This window comes from Cyprinodon variegatus, unplaced genomic scaffold (genome assembly GCF_000732505.1).
Source record: "Cyprinodon variegatus isolate N-32 unplaced genomic scaffold, C_variegatus-1.0 Scaffold104, whole genome shotgun sequence".
NCBI classification, from domain to species: Eukaryota; Metazoa; Chordata; class Actinopteri; order Cyprinodontiformes; family Cyprinodontidae; genus Cyprinodon; species Cyprinodon variegatus.
This window is the reverse complement of record NW_015150557.1, coordinates 1,034,071-1,053,417: the sequence shown is the minus strand read 5'-3', so window position 1 is coordinate 1,053,417 and position 19,347 is coordinate 1,034,071. Positions and strand designations below refer to the sequence as shown.

At 35.4% G+C, this 19,347-nt stretch overlaps 1 protein-coding gene across 1 annotated transcript; it reads right to left on the bottom strand.

The window, feature by feature from the left end:
- Nucleotides 1-662: 662 nt before the first annotated feature.
- bmp5 (bone morphogenetic protein 5) lies at nt 663-15,189 on the bottom strand. The gene is made up of 7 exons (XM_015374530.1): nt 14,290-15,189; nt 11,322-11,514; nt 5,438-5,586; nt 4,705-4,902; nt 1,972-2,048; nt 1,693-1,803; nt 663-1,607 (listed from the first exon to the last, which is right to left on the bottom strand). Exons 1-7 carry the CDS (start codon nt 14,783-14,785, stop codon nt 1,458-1,460), a joined length of 1,374 nt encoding a protein of 457 aa, XP_015230016.1. The 5' UTR covers nt 14,786-15,189; the 3' UTR covers nt 663-1,457.
- Between the last annotated feature and the right edge of the window lie 4,158 nt (nt 15,190-19,347).

Here is a 19,347-nt window from a genome sequence, read left to right as displayed (position 1 = left end):
TTCTTCATAGACTCCAATAAATCTGACTGAATCTAAATGTCGAAAGCTGGTAAAGATATACAGTATTCCCGAACACTTGCAGCTTAAAATGCAATAAAAGATTGTTTTGCAAAGTGACTTTATGCACATCGCACTTATATTTATTCAAAATGTTGAAAATCTTGTATAATTTTTTTTTTCTAATGGCATTGCAAGTGTCATTTTCCTTATAGTTCACATTTTCTCACTGCTTTGTGTTAGTCTGTAACAAAAAATGAAATGATGAAAGACACTGAAAGGCTGCAGTCAGGCCAAATGAAGAGTTTAAAGGATATAAATATTTCTTGAAGGTACTATAGATATCAATAGATATATTTTAACAATAAGGGTGACTACTTTGCAATAACATGCAAGCATTTCATATCATGCTTGTGAAACATTAATAAATCTGGGAGGATAGCTACTGTAAGCAATGGAGTGCTATGAGAGCTTCAATAAGAATATAAAGAGTTACAAGGTAAGATTGAAATGGTTTGAAGAAGTTAGATCTGGTCTAGAAGTAATGAGTGGAGAGGGCTTTTCCTTTATTCATTTTTGGGTTGATAAATTAAGGCAAGAAAAGATTTGAGATCAATAAAAACAAGAAGAACGGTTTCTATGGGAACATTTATTTGAAAAAAAAAAAGATTCAATCATTAAGTTATCCTTCTTTAAAACAAGCAAGAATTAATGTAAATATATGATGGTTGTAGCAATGAGGGTAAAAGAAAACTCACAATGTTTACAGAAACAGTTTAATATAATGAGCTCGTACATCATTGAGAATATAACTATATACATACTATCATAATAAAAGAAAAAAAATCTCTTTACAAGCCAAATTTGTTGAGATAAATCCGACTTAGAAAGTTTGATTTCTAACAAGCAGGACAGTTTGACAATGGGTTTGAACAGTTCCTATGAAAACGTTTAACCAGTAACATTTAAAGTGTTCAGTTAATGATATTTATCTAAAATGGATCATACTGACCTGTGACCTTTATCAAACAGATTTATGTCAGCAACACCGTTCTGTGTGTTTAATGCATGCATTGATCATCCCAAACCGCAACCATCTGGCACAGAACGTATAGCAAAACCACATTTTCTAAGTAAATATTTACAGCAAAATTTCACAAATGAAAAGAACCAGACAAAGTTGTCATAATGACTCCAGTGAAGTGTTTGCTCATAGAAGATATATAAATAAAATTATATGCCAGCGGACACACAAGTAAAATGATAAATCATGTAAAGTCAAATCAACATTTCGTACTAATTGGTTAAATATTACAGCATTCAGTGTAATCATTTTAAAGGGAAATAAATTAACCAATAAAACTTTGTATACATAATACTTTACATCAAATCACACCGGCAAAAGATGTGTTTATTAAGCAATTCTCGTTTCAGACTCCATTATTTAAACTGCCTCAAGATTAATGGCAACCGCAAGATCTGACGACCATATTTCTATATTTTTTCAAAATAACATTTGAGCTGTCATCAAAGTAAAGGACTGATATTGCGTTGAGCTTGGTTGGGGCACAGCATGGTTTTGGCACATTGTCAGGAAACATTAAATGAACCTATAAAGGAGAAGTATAAGAATTTTTAATGATAAGAGTATTATGAGGCTAAACACATGAAGAATGCACATTAAATAACACTTACCAGGGTTTGCACTATAGCATGATTAGTTGCATTCATTTGAGCATTAAGCGGAAAAGAGCATTCGCCATCACAATAAAAAGCAGCATAGCCCTCCGGTGCAATGATCCAATCCTTAGCAAAAAAAAAAAAATGAAAATAAATGAAAAATCCAACAGTTAGCTCATCTAGTTTATTGCCTGGAATTGCCTGTCCTTATTACTATGATATGAATTAATGTTACGATCATGCGGTGATTGGGTTAATATTTTCTTTTTACAAGAGTTGAAATGTTGGTCTCACCTGCCAGCCCAAATCTCGGAAGCTGACATAAAGCTCATGCTTTTTGCAGGCTTGTTTCTGTTCACTGGTGTTATAGTCTAAGGAAGAAAAGATTAGACAAAAAAAATAAATTCCATTTAGCTCCAGTTTGTTTTTCTATATATAATGACACATGCTTTAAATAATGTCTTTACAAAGAATTTAGCTTTTAATTTGGAATGATATTTAACTCTGTAGCACAGACAGCTGTACAGTATTGAGAATATTTTGTCTGGAATATAGCAGACAGGGAGTATTTCCAGATGCCCTGTCCGCACTTAGGAAGATTTACTCACCTTAGGATACCAAAGCTAGTGCCAATTAAAGGCACCCTGACCCACATTTCCATTAATTAAGGTAATAACTTTTGTGACTCAGTGACACTCTAAGAGAATCACTAAAAATGTCATGTACCCATGTCTTATGCAGTGAAAACACAGAATTCTGCAAACTTCATCGCAATATGAATACTCCACCTAAAATGGGGAATAATCAAAAGCAATGACACTAAATAGAAAATGACAAGATTTCATACTTCATAAAATATACCTTGTTTCCATACGCTATGAATGACTATTTTTCAAAAGCTTATCAGATTTGGTGTAAAAGGACACATTGACAGGAGGAGACAGATAGATAGATATTAATTTTCATGTTTTAACTGTAAAACTGATGAAACTCATATATCTGCACAACAGGGAAATCAAGTATGTGTAGCCAGAAACAAATTTATGTGTCCATCATTGTTAGGATTTTCATGAGATGGACTATAAAGTGTTGAAAGCAATGCGGTATGGGAAAAAAAACTGAAATACAAATTGTGTGAAGCATAATATTTTTAGTTTAACATTAGTTTAAATTATTTAAGACCCTTGAGTTGAACTTAACGGAAAAAAATTGCAATAAACTAAAACTATATGCACTACTGCAATAAGGCTCTTTTTGCTGCACTATGAGTTATATAAAAGTAGCGCATCACATACACAAATCAGCTACTATAATTTTGCGACCTTAACAGTAATAGTTATCAGTATATATAAAAAATATACATTCTAATGTTTTTCTCAGTGAAGAAAAGAATACAGAAAAAATGAAATATATGCCTTTAGAACTTATATGTTAAAATGACATTGTCATGTTATATGCCTACACGAGGAAAAACAAAAAACATTTGATCACGATAAAATAAGCTTATACACCAAGCAGCCATCCTTATACTGTTCATATAGTCCTTTTTGACCCTAAATAGATTTCCAGCACCAGGAGCAGACAAAAATTTGGTAGTTTCACAGAACTACATACAAACATCATAAGGCCCAACCACTCTGCAATACCAAGAGGTAAATTTATAACTTGCCACAGTTCAGATCAACAAGTGTTAATTAAATAAAATGATCTAGTCCAAATCTAATTTCTAGTGTATCCTCCCTAGAACCTCCTATCAGAACATCAAAGGAAAATAAAACTCCCAGTCTCAAAAAACACAAACAGGATCACACAGCATCAAAGTAAGAAGTACTTCAATTAAATAAATAAATAAATAAATAAAAGTCATAGACTAAAACCTTTTCTTTGGAAAAAACACAAATTGAATGCAATAAAATGCCCTCTCCCTGGAATTTTTTTTTTTTATCAGTCTTGATTTGAGTAGTCGGATGACTCTAGATTTTTAGCACAATATACAAAAATTTGTAAAAAAAAAAAAAAAAAGCCTAGAATTTGTTTTATTTAAGCAGCATATTCTTTAAAAAAATGCTCTCAATTATGCACCATTAACATTTTTAGATTTTTATTTCTTCCATTTTTTTTCTGTCTTAGCAAGATAAACCTGGGTCCAGTTCTAGCCTTGATTTTCACTGGAGGTTTTAAACAGTTCTGGATTTTAGTATAAGCACATTTCAGTAAGTAGCTGTATTCTTGCACTCCTATCCAGACATTTGGAGATAAATACATCTGCATTAAAAACCTGATTGTCTGGTATTTTCAACATCCTATTAAATGTTGAAACTACAAATAATATATCACTGATTAAAAATTCCAAGACACCCTGATACACTTAAAGTATGATTTTAGGTTTGATTTACTAAACTTTTTGTGACATCCAATGGTCAGACTTCAGTGAAATTAACTTCTCCCCCTCCAAAAATACGGAAGCTTTCATGGTACAAAATTGCTTCTTCAATATCCATGTCGTCTATCTTGTCAAGTGATGATGTAGTATAATTACATATTTTTATAAACAGCATTTAATAATTCCATGTTGGATATAGATATTATATAGGCCTAACATATGCAAGCTCCATTTGACTGTAACGATGATCACTACAGTCACTAGTTTTTTAGCACTGTGCTAACAAAGATGTCTGCCTCCATAAATGAGACTAACTCGTCCGTAATTATAAATAGCAATTTCTAAGGGATCACAAACATTAAAACAAAGAGTTTCAGTTTAGTTCATGTTAGTTTAACCTACTTATGTATAATATATTAAATTTCTTTCAGTAAATTCCATTAATTATTAGCTTTAAGTGGATTTTTTTTTTCATTTACTGAAAAAATGCTCTTAAATGTGGAAAGCTTATACAGTCAGCTTTAGAATATAAAAATTATAAGTTGGAGTTTATGCTATTCCACTTAAAATTGTTTTATTTTAAATCTACTTAAATGTCTTTACTTATAGTTATTAATTGATATGTATAAGACAGAAGTGCACACCTCCAGGTTTAGGTATCCTTGATGACTGCTGTTGATTGGTCGATTTATTGCGATTGTGGTTCTTTTTCTTCCCACCAGCAGCTCTTACTGAGCGGAGCAGTACCCCACTGGCCTTAAAGAAGGCAACGACGAATGGCTGTTTGGACTGCGGCCCGTTTCTCCCGATGATTCCAGCAGATTTTATGTTAATACTTCGCCCTGTATATAAAAAAAAAAAAAAAAAAAAACATGACTTTTAAAATGTATGGCTTATTTTATTACTACTTTTATGGTAGGCCTCAATAAATATCAGTCTAAATTTAAGATGTTGGTGCTGAAATTTGGAATCTATGTCTTTGTCTTTGAGATTTTATACTATTTCATTATTATAACTAGGGCTGAAACAAGTATAGAGACTTTAAAAAATGCTTTTAGCTAACCGTACAATCCAGTCAGAGCAGTACGCATATCAAAACTGTAAAAAAAAAAGTATATAAAAATTTAGCATTTAAGATCAAAAGATTTGTTTGTCTGTCAATATGCCTAATCCAGAAAAGTTTTGGTTTCACCTGATTTAATTTTGTGAAAATTAAACAAGGCAACTGACAACAAAATTGTTATTTGCAGCCCTAATTATAACATCTTTTTATAATAACAAATAGAAGTAAGTAAAAATTCTCAGAAGATTGAATTCAACCTTTTTTCTAGCCTAAACTGTAGTAAGATATATTTTAAAGAAATAAAGTTCTCTTACCATCCAAGGTTTCCACACCGAGCTGAAGGCCAAAATTTTGCTGCGGGTTCATTACCCAGTGGTTACTGGTTGCTGTTATATCAAACACAAGCCAGCCCCCATTGGATGCCTGCACCTTTTTGAAATCAAGCAAGAATGTCTCTGCATCTCTGGAAACACAAAACAGCAAAACAAAAATCTCTGTAAATGAAACCAAAAACTGTTAACACTTCTAAGAAAAAACTGAATTTTGATCTGCAAGTATTAGTTTTCAAAAGCCTGACAGCAAAAAGCACATGCAGCTATTGTTGAAAAGCTGTATACCGAAACAAAGGCAGTCATGTGGTTAAATATGTGCCAACACTTAGTCCATTTGAAGAACAAAACATTTGAAGGGCTATCAATCATGTAAAGCTTTTGTGCAGCTTTACCATGAGCTTCACACAAGGCAACAATCAGCCCATACTTGGAAAAATTATGATTAGAGAAAACCTCTAGTTTTCCTTCAACTCCTTTCAAGTGGCAGATCGGATAAGTCAGCAGCTGTTAGTTTTTTGTGGATTTACAGAGTAGCTTGGAATCATTTTGGGTTTTCCATGTCGTCTTAATTGTTTTGATTTAAAAATAAAGTTAAGCTTATTTTTTGGGGAACTTGGATTGGAACTTCCTCAGCAAAAATAACTTTTGTTGGGCCGTTATTTGAACTCTCATGATAAACATATAGTGATTCAATTACCATATTATGAGACAACATATTTCCCATTCCTTACTAAGTTGGTAAAAACACAGATTGAATAAGTAAAATCTGTTTGAATGGAAATGAAGTCAAACATTTCCCATGTTCTGAACTTAACTTCTCTACACAAGCAATTGTGATAATAAGCAAAGTTTAGAAAAATGTATAGAAGATTGAAGATATCGACTTCTATGATTGAACAGACTCTTAATTCTACCATAGAGTGCTGATTTTAAATGATTCACATTTTCTAAAACCACTGCTATATGTAAATATAATTAAGGATACATATGAAATATCACTTCTTACCTTCTTGCCACAATTAAGTGACCAATGATTATGTATTTTCTGAAGTATAAGCAATGTTACACTATGTCTTTAAGAGAGAAGAAAGCAAAACAAAAAAAATCATGGCAGTTATATTTCCAAAATATTGCAAATAATTAATAAACAGTATACTTTTGACAAAAGGAAGTTGAATTTAAATGAGGATTAAAATAATCCTGTGCAACTGGCAGCCTTCCTGTTATCTGCTCCAAGTCTTTCTCATAAAAAGCTTAAAGAATCTCACCATGTTAAAGAAAATTAGGGATTATTTCTAAACAGCTTATTAAATTTCTGTTACTCTTCTTTACTCGTTATCTAAAACATCTAATTTATTCTGCAAAAGTTTAAGCGTCCTTTACCTAGCAACAGCATCAAAAGAAGAGTGTTATAGTCAATGCATTGTGGTAAGAGTTTGGTTAATTAAGTTAGACAAATTTTACTTTTTTTCCACTTTTGTGCCAAACAAGCTCAAAATTTAAATAAAAATTATGCCGTTCTTTTCCCTTTGCATATGGGAGATGATATAAGCTTCAGTCATCTCTAGCATTGAAACTAAATGAATCATAGGGAATGGGCACACATTTCTTAAATATGTTTTAATTACTTTATCAGCTTAGAAGCATACCGTATATATACTGATAAAAACATATGGATCTATAAACAAATGGGACTACATTTATATACATTTGTGAGCTCTCATCATAGCTAAAGTCTCCTTGATGCATGTGAACACTAATCAGAATGAGCAATTCCTGTTGAAAACATGTGTATAAACATGAACTGAGCCCTCTTCACCTTCAAGACGGTAGAATCCATTGACTTGGACCTCTTCAACTCCCAAGAGTGCCATATCTTTCCTTCAATCATTCACACATTTTTTGGCAAGCAAATATGGGTCCACTTTTAAGCACACCCTTGTGTATTGAGCTATGTAATGCTTTAAACTTCCGGAATATTCTTAAGACAGGCAGGTGGTGGGCAAAACAGTGATAATGGCATCACCCAAGGGAGTGACCCTCGCCCTCCTAATGTGGTCACTAATGCCTCGAGTTGGGAAACAGCCAGCTCGGTAGGCAACACAATACGAGTGATAAGTGATGGACCTCCTAAGTTATACAAGTGTTTGACTTGCTAATGGAGTTCTCTTTATCCAAGAACTATATTTATAAAGGCAGACACGGTGCCATTGAAGAAGAACAGTTTTGGTTGAAGGATGATTGTTGGAAGCAGCTAGAACAACAGCTTAAGACGTTAATTGTTTCCTTAACAGTGAAACACTAATGATATATAACTTTTGGATAAGAGCAGATATAAACTCTTACCAGAACGATGTAATTGCTCATTTAAATCTGACAAAAGTGCTTTTAACTTAACCAAAATCATATACAGAAAAAAAAAACCTAGTAACGGTCTAAAGACACATATACTGTATCTCTTTTATTTCATAAAAATGCATAAATGTAATTTTCAGTCCCAGTAATCAAGTTTTTCCAAGCAAAACTATACAGATAAGACAGGGTACTGTACTTCCATGAACAATATAAAAGCTCATATGAAATTTTTATACATTGGTTACAAATAAATTATTTCCACTTGCTAATTGTCATTAAATAGATAAACATCACAGAGGATACAGAATCAGGAAAAGGAAGACCTCTAAAAGTCTGAATCCCTGTCAGATACAACTTTAAGAGAAAGTTTAACATTTCTCAATTAAAAAATAATGTGAAGGAATAAACACTATGAATATTTAAGAAGAAGATGGGTTTTAACAAAAGAAGTGACCTGTATAGGTGAGAAGCTCATATTTATACCTCAAATGGAAGTTAAAGAAGCAGACTTCTTTTCTGTCATGAGAAAATGGGGGAAAAAAAGCATATAGATATTGAAAATTTGGGCATTATTGTTACATTCCGTTGTGACCGAAGAAGATATCTTTGACCCAAAATGGGCATTTTTTTTGTAAAATTTGACAATCAACCGGGAGTAGTGCTGAGAGGAAATATGGAATAATTCATTTTAAAGAAATAAATTATAAACATTTCAGGTAAACAAGAGCTTATGCAAAAATGATGTTAATATAGTAAAGCAGGAAACTGCTGCTTTTTTTAATGAAATACTGCAATATTTAACATCAGTCTGTCTGCATTACAATAGAGAAGCAAAGAGGATAACCACTGCTTTGAGCTGAGCTTTAAAACTGACGGACAGATATGCTGGTCCAAACTGAGTACAGAATGTTGTAATCTGGGGATTTTTTGCCACAATTTGACTAAACTGTAAATTAACACAGCTTTGATTTTTTTCTTTGAACAGCCTTTTATATGTGTTTTTATTAAAACACATATAAAAGTAAATGCGTCATTACAGATTCTAACCAATTACAAATCGCAGTGTTTTCTAGATGGTATCTGCTGCTACATGATCCTGCTGCTCTGCTTCACCTGTGTGCGTGCGTTTTTTTACTGCTGTTGAGCGCTGTCAGCTCTGCTAGTGTCTCTAATATATAAAGATACATATGTTCCCAAAATTAAGCCATGCTATTCCATGACATCAGACTTTCTTCTCCTAGTTCTTCTTTGTTATTCTCTAATAGTGACTTAAATATATCAGTGGAAATATCTGATTCTTCACTGCTGTCTGTTTTGTCCAAGTTCCCACATCTTAAAAGAGGGCAACAAAATGTAAAAATAGCAGCCTGAAGTGCTTTTTAAGGGAGAGTTTAACCAATTTTTCTTGACATTTGTTTCAACAGTATTTTATAAGTTATGTTTTCATCCATATATTTGATTTTATATTAGGAAAAGGAAGTACTTTATGCTGTGTTATTATCTACAGCAAATGTAACGGGTGTAACAAGTCCCATTAAAAGCTTGCAAAAAGGAAGAAGCCATAACTTCATATACGGATCTCAGTTTGCAAATTGCGGTAGAGATAAAATATCCTGCGGTTGGATGAAACTGAGCCTGATGATAATATTGCTTTAAAAACATTTAAAGGATGAAGTGTGTCACCATGTTATGTGTGTTTTTTTTTACACTTCATAAAACAGACAGTTCCATGATAAAAGATATTAGACTGAAAACATCGGAGTTACATATCATGTATCAAATGACTTACAAAGTGGTTCAAGGACAACAGAGTCAGGGTTTTAGGGTTTGCATCAAAATGCCCTAATCTGAGTCCCATATAATACATTATGGATTTAAAATGATTTCTATTTCGCTACATCAGCAGCGCCCTCCATCATCCAGTGTCCTGCACCTTTTAGATGTGTTTCTGCTTCGACACACCTCAATCAAATAATTGAATTACCTCCTTGGTGAGTATTGAAATTCTCCAGAGTACTGCTAATGATCTGGGGTCTCATGTATTAAGGTTGTGCACAAACAGGGCTGGAAACGCTTTAATACAGACTTCCATGCAAATGTGATGTATAAAAAAGCAAACTTCAGGTTAAAATCTGCGGTCTCTCAAGCAGTTAACTTAACCATACTGGGTATGCAGATATTGGAGACAGGGGAAATTGGCAACACAGATGGTGACTGATGCCAAATTGCACCATTATTCATCACAGACATTTAATTTTATTTAATATGAAACTTGATCGACTCTATCAGATTTGAAACCGAAGTGTGATATATGCTGGCACTGCTGAGACGACCTGTCACACAAATTGGAAAAAACAAGATTTTCACAAGAAACTTAAGTTTAAACTCAAAAACCTCACTTTCATCTCCTTGATAACCAACGTGGTGAGTCCTACCACAGACCGATGTAATAATGTAACAAAGTGTGAGGAATTCTCAGAGATTGCTCTAAATATTTTATAAAGTTCAAACGCCCGTTGTATTGGTCTGAAATGGATACTTTAATTATGCTGGACTCTTGTAAATGGTAGAATGGGGATAGAATGGGTTTTAAGGGATCACTAAGATTTTCTGGCCCATTAAGCTGAGCATGGCTCCTTGAGCTACTGCATGTGCTGAATTGGATCCAGTGTTGAAGAGGCAGGTTTGATGCTACCAAAATTCCAATAACCCCAAATAATCCATTAAATATTAGGATACATCTAGATATAGGATGATGTACCTAAACACAACAATTTTGGTCCATTTTCAATCATAGAGATATGTGTGCGGATATATCCCAGATTTCCAGTTATTTTTGTTACATCTGTTACCAACTTTGATGTTCCTTAGAAACAGCTATAATCAGCGCAAACTTACAGATTCCCCTTAAGGATGTTTAATCAAGAAAAAACATCTTGCTAAGCCACTTTTAAGAATATAACAATCTATATCTATTATATTACCCGTAAATCTGTGATATCACAGCAGGCTATATGCACAGTGCTGCATGTTGTTTATATTAGTCTATCAGACTCCGAAGGTGTCACTAATAATACTTATTTTGTTTTATTCGTCCCTGCACTGCCGTGCTTACCAAACTTTTTTCTGGGTCTCCACCTCATTTACTAACACATCTATTTGTTTGTGCAGGACACCAGACCTCAAAGAATGGATGTAAAGACCCCTGTATTATGTGTTTAATGCAATATCCAAATAAAATAAAATGCTGTATGTTGCAAAGTGTTTACTACAGTAATTCACTACATAAGTTTCAATAAAGTAAATTAAGCCTCTTAATTGTACTTAAAAAGAATTTTAATGAAATATATCTTAGAAAGACACAACTGAATCTGAAATAGTTGACAATAAATCAATGTAGTGGCAGAAAAAGAAATTAATTTTGATCAATTAAAAAACCATGTGTGTAAATAGACAAAGTTTTAGTTAAACAGTGGCTTTATTTTAAGTGTTTCTGCTCATATATACTTACTTGTTCTGATATTCTTTGGTGACTTGATATATGGAAACCTTGAGGGTGATATTGTTGAAGCGAGCATGACTGCGGTCCTTGTAGATCCTAAATTCTGCAGCGGTCACCGCCTCTCCATCTGGGATCTGAGTCAGGTCGAAACGAAACTCCTTATAGTGTCTTCTTTGGTGAGAAAAATCTTTATCTTTCTCCACTGGGAAAAGAAAATATTTTATGATGAACTTCTGTATTACTGCCAAATAAATCTCAACAGAAAATATGAGTTCACCTCCTGAACTGCTGAACTGCTTCTTGTGTTGCATGACAGAGAAAAGCCAGCATGAATTGTAGGAGAGAAAAAAAAGAATATTTATCACATCTTCTCTTACATTCAAGGTCCTACCTAAACATTTTGAGTACCAACAAAAGCACTTTCCAATTCATTAAATCCGTCAACTGAATACAGGTAGCAGTTCCCAGACAGACCCTCTACTGTGTGCCTTACTGCATTCTCCGACCATGATGAATGAGCTGTCAGTTAAGAAAAACAGGCTGATTTCAATTAAAAACACTTTCTGCTGCTGCAGAGCAGAAAGAAAAGGACAGGATTCTTCATAGCCCATGCATGTGAGTGTCTGCTCTGACCTCATTTCTGACCTGCAGTTCACCTCTACTTGGAATTCCCAGAGGAGTCATTCATGATTTTAAAATACAAAGAAGCAGTCTTGTTGAAAGCGAATTTAAGAATAAAACCAAAGCAACAGCATCAAACATATACACTGGAGTAAGAAAATGACTTCAGCTATCTCACACATTCCTACCTAACACAGAAAGGAGGAACACGGTTGAGGTCAGCGTGCGTCCTGAAACTGGTGGTGATATCACAAAGGGTGTTTGCTTGATATTTTATCAAGAGAGAGCGCATGTGGTTACTTAGCAAAACCAAGTCAGAGGTCAGGTCGGACTTTAAACCACTGAGTGGCTTCTTCTAAATTAGCCACAGGCTGTAATCTGAAGCAGAACTGCCACTGGGAGGAAAGAGCTTTAAACTTTTAGTGTCTGAAGCTTCAATAAATCCCTCCATGCAAAGTCTAAACAGCATACAAATTGATCCCTGTTAAAAAAAATAAACAAAAGAAAACAAAAAATAGTATTTCTTATTTGAGCATATACAGTATTTAACCCTCTTTGAGAAGGTTGCTCAGTAATTATCAAATCAATTTAGTTACAGTTTGGCATGTGCTACTTATTAGTATTGAGGAGAGCACTAGTTTGCCATCCCCTGTGTTGCTGTGCAATGCTGGTCATCTTGCTAAAGGAAGGCTATATTTCTCTCTCACTCAATATAAAGACAGATTTGGTTGTGTGGAGTAGTCTATCATCAAAAACACAGGAACAGTTACCGGTTGAAAATAGTGCCATGTATCACCCTGCTTTATATATATATATATATATTGCATATATAAATATAGTTGTTACAAGCAGCATGTCTGTAAAGATGCTGAATGCAGGCTAGGCACCAATAAACGTGGCTCTATAGACTTACTGTTATACTATTAAGCGCAGATTGGCAAGAAAAAAAACGACATTTTAAAGTTACTTTTAATTTAATGTGCCTGCATGTTTTGCTAAAGTCTATTCATTGGAATAAAATAATAAACTGTATTACAGATGTGATTTCTTAAGTCATTACAATCAATATAACTATTTCAGCAAAAGTAGAAATAATGTTTTTTCAGTTTCAAATAAAACCATGTTGATTATTTTTGATTCATTTTTTTCTTTTCGTGTAAATATGAATAACTTGTAAGGAGTGCATAGCATCCCATGTCTTGTTTTGCGGCATTGTATTAAACTGCATGAAAACAGCACCCAGATGTTTTTAAAACAGTTGAGGTGAGCCGCTCAACACAGCGACTCACCTCAACTGTGTTACTGTAATAAAGACAAGAGCCTCTTTGAGAAATGGACTGAAAGTCCCCCAGAATGAGAGCCGAAATTTCAAGGCTGACAGCGTACATGCCTGGGTAGAGTGGTAAGTGGAAACAGATGGCCACAGACCAAGGTGAGGAATTATTATTTCAGGAAATGCTGCATACATTTACTTTTTTCTTATTTTTCATATTTTGCTTTCTTTTTGAAAAATACAATGCCCTATCCTATAAGATGCAAGATATACATCTTGCAGTGAGCTGCTCCTATTGTTTTCAGGGATTCATTTTATTCTTTCTTTATATGTTCTGACCTGCTGCTTTTAAATAATTCATTTTGCTTCAATTCTTCTCATTGCAGCAACAAATAAATCTAACAAATGGTTGTAGAAGACTGCCACAATGACAGAACCTTACATCGAGGCGTCCATCAATATCATCCCCCTCTCTCTCTTTTAACAACAGGAAATAATTTAAACCAATTTTCTCAAGGTCAGACAGTCATCTGATAAGCTGCTGTGAACTGCTGGGTTAGGGGTAGCAGCTACCGAACAAACACAATCAAGCGTTATATTCACTGATAGGTGCACAAAGAAAAAGGTCTACAGCACAAATGTTACACTGGATTGTCTTCAATGCATGCACCATTAATGCAGAAAAACTTATGAAACTTAAAGAAGTATGGTTTCATATTATATGATGGATGTTCATACATATAAAAAGGAATATTTTATATGATTTATGAGACATATTTTTAAATTAAAGTAGTTTATACAATAGTTTGCCTTGGCAGACAGGATTTTAATTAATTCACCACTATGGTTGGTAACTATTTGAAACAGTAGAGGTACATGAAATGATTTTGTTATGGTTTCACTTTTTTTTAGAGTTCTTTAAATGACAGTATACCATATAATTTACTAGTAATAATAATAAAAATTATAATACTTCATTAGTTTTAACCTATATAGTAAATCTAAAGACTTAAGTTTAGGTTTATTGAAAAATGCATGTTTGTTTTTAATTCATTTATTATCCTCATGTAGCCAAACACTCACCTAAATTGACAAAGCTCATAACCATGTCAGCATCATTCAGGAAATGTGCGTCACGCGCCGTGGTTAGTGCAGGACTCTGGCCCAGCAGAGGGGCCGCTCTGTAGGGCTGCGGCACACGGGAGTAGCTGGCTTGCTGCGGGTTATAGTAACTTTTCTTGGAGTGCCCTTGAGCCTTGGCACTGTAGCTCCTTCCTGCGCTTCGGTTCAACACCGCAACACCCTCCTCCTCCTCCCCTACGGCCATGGCGTTGTAGAGGTCGAGCATGAAAAGCGGCGCGGAAGATGCCTGTTTTCCAGGAGAAAAGGGCCTCGGACGGTGAGGCAAACCCAGGATGGAAAGGATCTCTCTCTGGATCTCCCTGCGCTCGTGATTGCGCAACCTCCTGTAAATAAAGCTGGAGTGCACATGATTGTTACTGAGAGCGCAGGAGAGAAAACTCAGACTGCTCCAAGCAAGTGCGAAAAGTGCGCGGTTCAGAGTGTAAAGCGCTGTCATCCTGGCAGAAAATCTCTCTCAGGGATGTGAGGATAACATTGCAATATCTAAGAAAGAAAAAAAGGGAAAAAATCCAAAAGTCTATGAAATATAGATTCATAGACCTATAAAAAAAGAGCAGCCACAAGTTTCACTGTGGAGCATATTTTGGTTCTAGTCTGCAGGAAATCTCCTGTCGGGTGTGAGAACTTTCTCTGAAAGTAGGCCCTTTTATTCCTGCGAGGTCTATCCAGAGTATTTATGAAGCGGTGACCCCGTCCCTCACCTTACTCCTCTGAAAGGTACGCCCAGGATGTCGGGGGGATTATACGTTTACAAGTGGATGAAATGTGGTGAACTGTGACAAAAATATGGAGAGAGGAAAAAAAATCAACTCATGCCCCAGCTCGTATATAACATGCAAAGTTCTATATATTTCATGCACTAACTGGGGTTATAGTTGCCCTTTGGGTCCATCCCACACTTGGCTCTTGTTTTCGCATCCTCCTCTAGCGGCTGCAATAAAACTTTAGCCCGGGTCCCGTGATGAATGTGGCGGCTTCGCAGTGTAAAAGGAGACACTTGAAATCCGAGAGCCCAGTCTTAACGAGTGAAAGAGTAATGACAGACCTTTTAATCACCTCAACTTATTGCAGTCAGCGTGTTTATGGGTGAGCGCGCCAGCTGCATTCACTGCTTTTGATCCTACTGTAAGTAACCTTTGAACGTGAAGTGATAAAAAAAAGTGAGGTAGTAATAAAAAATGAGCCGTTCTTTTCTTGTCGTGTAAAACAAGGACAGGGTCATAACATTCGAACTGTATACATATATTAAATATATAAAAAATATACTTGCATATAAAATATCTTTTCTGAGGGAAAGATGCAGAAATTTATCCTATAATTTGGCCTAACTAAGGAAATAATGGTGAGAAATTTGCATAATAAGCATAGTAGAATAAGTAAAAACAAAGATAAAACTTTAAAATTAATGTTTTGTTTTTTTTATCATAGTCCCATTACTTAGTTTAGATTTTACACTATACTACCATCTAGTGGACAATGTAAATACTACACTTGTTCTGCAGTTTCAGTGACTTGCTGCTTACAAATATCTGCTTACATTTTTCTAATATTTTAAAGGGATTTTAAGTACTAGATTGGCAAAATGTCATGCAAAACTGTGTATGGGAAAAAATATATACTTTTTATTAATTTTATGGCTTTAAGTCTGTACAGAAGCGTAGCCAGTAATTTTTTTATAAAGGTGGGCAGGCAATAAGTAATGTACATTGAGGGGTGGCCAAAAGTGGATAGGCACCAAAACTTCAGGGTCAATCCACACTGCTCCAACAGGAACAAGCACAACGTCCATATTTCTAAATAAAGACAAACTATAGTTTCCTACATCCTTTTCTAACAAATAGATGTATATATTTAAACATCCATCTAGATAAAAGCTATATTGGATAAAATTCTTTGAGGTTTGGGCTCTGGAGCGAACATCTTTTCCATCGTCATCACTTACCTACTTTTATCAATATCATTCTAAATTAAATTGATATTTATGAGTACTAATATCTACATAAATTGATAATTTAATAGGTTTTTAATAAAATAGTTATTTTCAGTATCTATAATTTCACTGAAGACTATTAGATAACTTGCAGAGACACATCACCGTCTCTTTAAGGCATATATCAGAAAATATATTAAAATGTTTTTAATATTCTACTTGAGAGAAAAAAAATGTTAGGGGTGGCCATGGCCACCCCTGGCCTCCCATCTAGCTCTGCCCCTGAGTGTGTAAAGTATTTTCTGTGCATGCCTTTTCTCTGATGCCATTAAACATCCCTTTTCATTTAAGGTTTGCGGTTAGCCTTGCACTCCCTTATTGTTGTCTTTATATCAAGAAATCATACAGAAATTGTATCAGAAACACAGCAAAGATGTTAAAAGCCCCAAAAAAGTATGTATGTGGCAGAACTCTGATGCTACTTTCAGACAGCAAGCGCTAGAAGCAGCAAAAAAGCTTCTGCTGCTTCATTTTTGATGCTTGTATACAAGGTCTGACACGCCTTCAAGAGCATCTTTGACACTTTTGAGGCACGTCCAGTAAACTGTGTCCAGGTGCCTCCGATGCTTCTGCTGCGCCTGTGTTCAATGGCAGAGAGTGGCTTTGCTATGTTTGCTGTTATAAATGGGTAAAAAGTAGTTTTAACATGTTTTCAAGTGAGAAAGTCCATCTGAAAACATCATTTGTGCTGTCAGCTCATCAAGATTATGATCCTGCCTTCAAATATGATTTTGCTGCTGGACCAGCACGGAACCTCAGTTCACCGGCAGTGCTCTGTCACTGGAAATCCCCTTCAATGGCAGCCTCTGGGCCTCTAAGCACTTGGAGGTTTTCCGCTACTGTAATTGGTGGCTGGAAGGTTTTTTTCATGTATGTTATCCAAATTGAAGGCACCAGAATAATAAAAGTGAACCTAGTTTGCCTGCAGGTTTTGACATTTTAAGTTAATTTAGATGTTAATAAACTGTTTCAGAGGAGTGATCATAGCGATCTGCATCAGCAGTGCTGTGTTTGTCTCCCTGCCAGCTCCCCGATCAGCTTCTCTGATTGGTTGATGTGGTGCATCGAGCAGCAACAGTTAAATTTTTCAACTCCAGCATCTGCTGCTTGCGGAACGTGCCTCAGATGCTTAGAAGCTCACTGCTTCAGCTGCCCAGATGCGAGAAAATCAGGATGCGCTGCTCCTGCTGCTTTAGACACGCTGCAGGACCTTTTGATGCACCTTGAAGCATGTCAGCCATTCACTTTGCACATAAACCTGCTGCTTCTGCAGAGTGTGGTCTGAACGTAGCATAAAACTTCACATCACTCTGAAATATCCATGTGCTAAAAAAATGATGGAGGTAGCATCATGCTTCAGACATGCTTTTTTCCTCCTTGATTCCTGCATATTTTCCTGTTTTCCATCTCTGACCTGCTTTTCCTTTTCTGACTTGCACTGGGTGGAGGAAGGACTCTTTTTCTGAGTCTCCTTGAACCTCCCCTGCACGCCCTGCTTCAGCTCTGTTTTGTCTTGTTTTGAAACCTACAGTATATGCATACCTTCAAAAATCTCCTCGGATAATTGCCACTGGGACAGTGCTTTGTGGACTTACTTTACACACACTCACATTCACACCCTTGCTTATAGATATAAACATACATACCGCCTTCCCAGTTCCTCCCTGCAAGATGTTGTTTTGCATCTGTGTTGCTTCTTTTTGCTGATATTTTTTTACAATCTCAATCTGCATCCTGTTAAGCATTAAGTCTAAAATATGATTTGTTTTTCATCCTCTTACCCATTTTCATCCCTCTCTCTTTTTTTCTTAACTTGTCTAAGGGCAGGAACTTTAAAAGCAGCAAGGCCTCAAACATCCCGTCCCCCCATGTCTCGTGTCTGTGCTTTATCTTTTCTTGGATGGACTGCGATAAAACTCAACCTTACCCTGCTGGAGTGCTACTTTAGGCTGGATGAGAAACAAAGCATTTTTGATTCAGATTCTTGTGAAATTCCTGACAAGCACTCTTTCCTCTAAGGCTATGTTCACACAGTAGCCTGAGGTGCCCCAAATCCAACCTGTGTCTAATCTTTTCATGATAGTCTGAAAAACACAGATCAATTTTTTTCCAATGTGGCCTTGAATCCAATACCTATATCTTTTCAATTGCGACCTGTGTCTGAACGGCCAAGTCGCATTCATCCGACCTGACCGTCATTAATACTGCAACAAAGGTCCATATTCTGCTTCTTGCTACTCAAAAGCGGGAAGAAATGTAACAGCCATGGTGGATGATAATGCAGAAAGTAGTTTTATTTTCAACCCTCTTGAAAACATTGTTTTTTTGATTCACTAACTGAAGTTGGGAAAAAAATGAAAGATTACAAGATGTGCTCCAGCACTACCATCCATGTTTACTTCCGTAAACACACAGCATGCTCGCTTGTGACGTCATTGCGTCCTACATAAACTGCACATTCAGGACACTTAAGTTCTTTTAATGCAGTTCACAAACGACTGCGCAAAAGAATCGGATTTCACAAAAAATCGAAAATTAGCGCTGAGCAATTGTGCACTGCCCTGCATTCTCAGCGCATTAAGGAAATCTCAATTAGAAATCTCAATTAGACCAATAACATTATTTTCTGTATCATTTTGAAATGCAGAATACATTTAAGAGTTCTTTTTGGGTGAACATGTTCAGTAAAATGGGAGTGTTCGTTAAAATAAGTTCAGCAAATGAACTTATTCAGTGCATCAAACAAAAATAGAGAACCATTAGAGAAGGACAGACGTGAAAAATAGATATAATTTAAATCAGATTTGTTTAAATTTAGTGACATTACTTAAGATTTCTTATATGGATATTAATCATGAAATGCTTTAACAATTGTATAATTTAAAGCTACAGTGTGTAATTTTCAGCGACATCTAACGTCCAGAATGCAGCAACATGAACGTCTCCCCCCCACCGCTTCTCCCCCCCAACAGTACGGCGAGCGTTACGGGACAAAATGTCTTCCACGA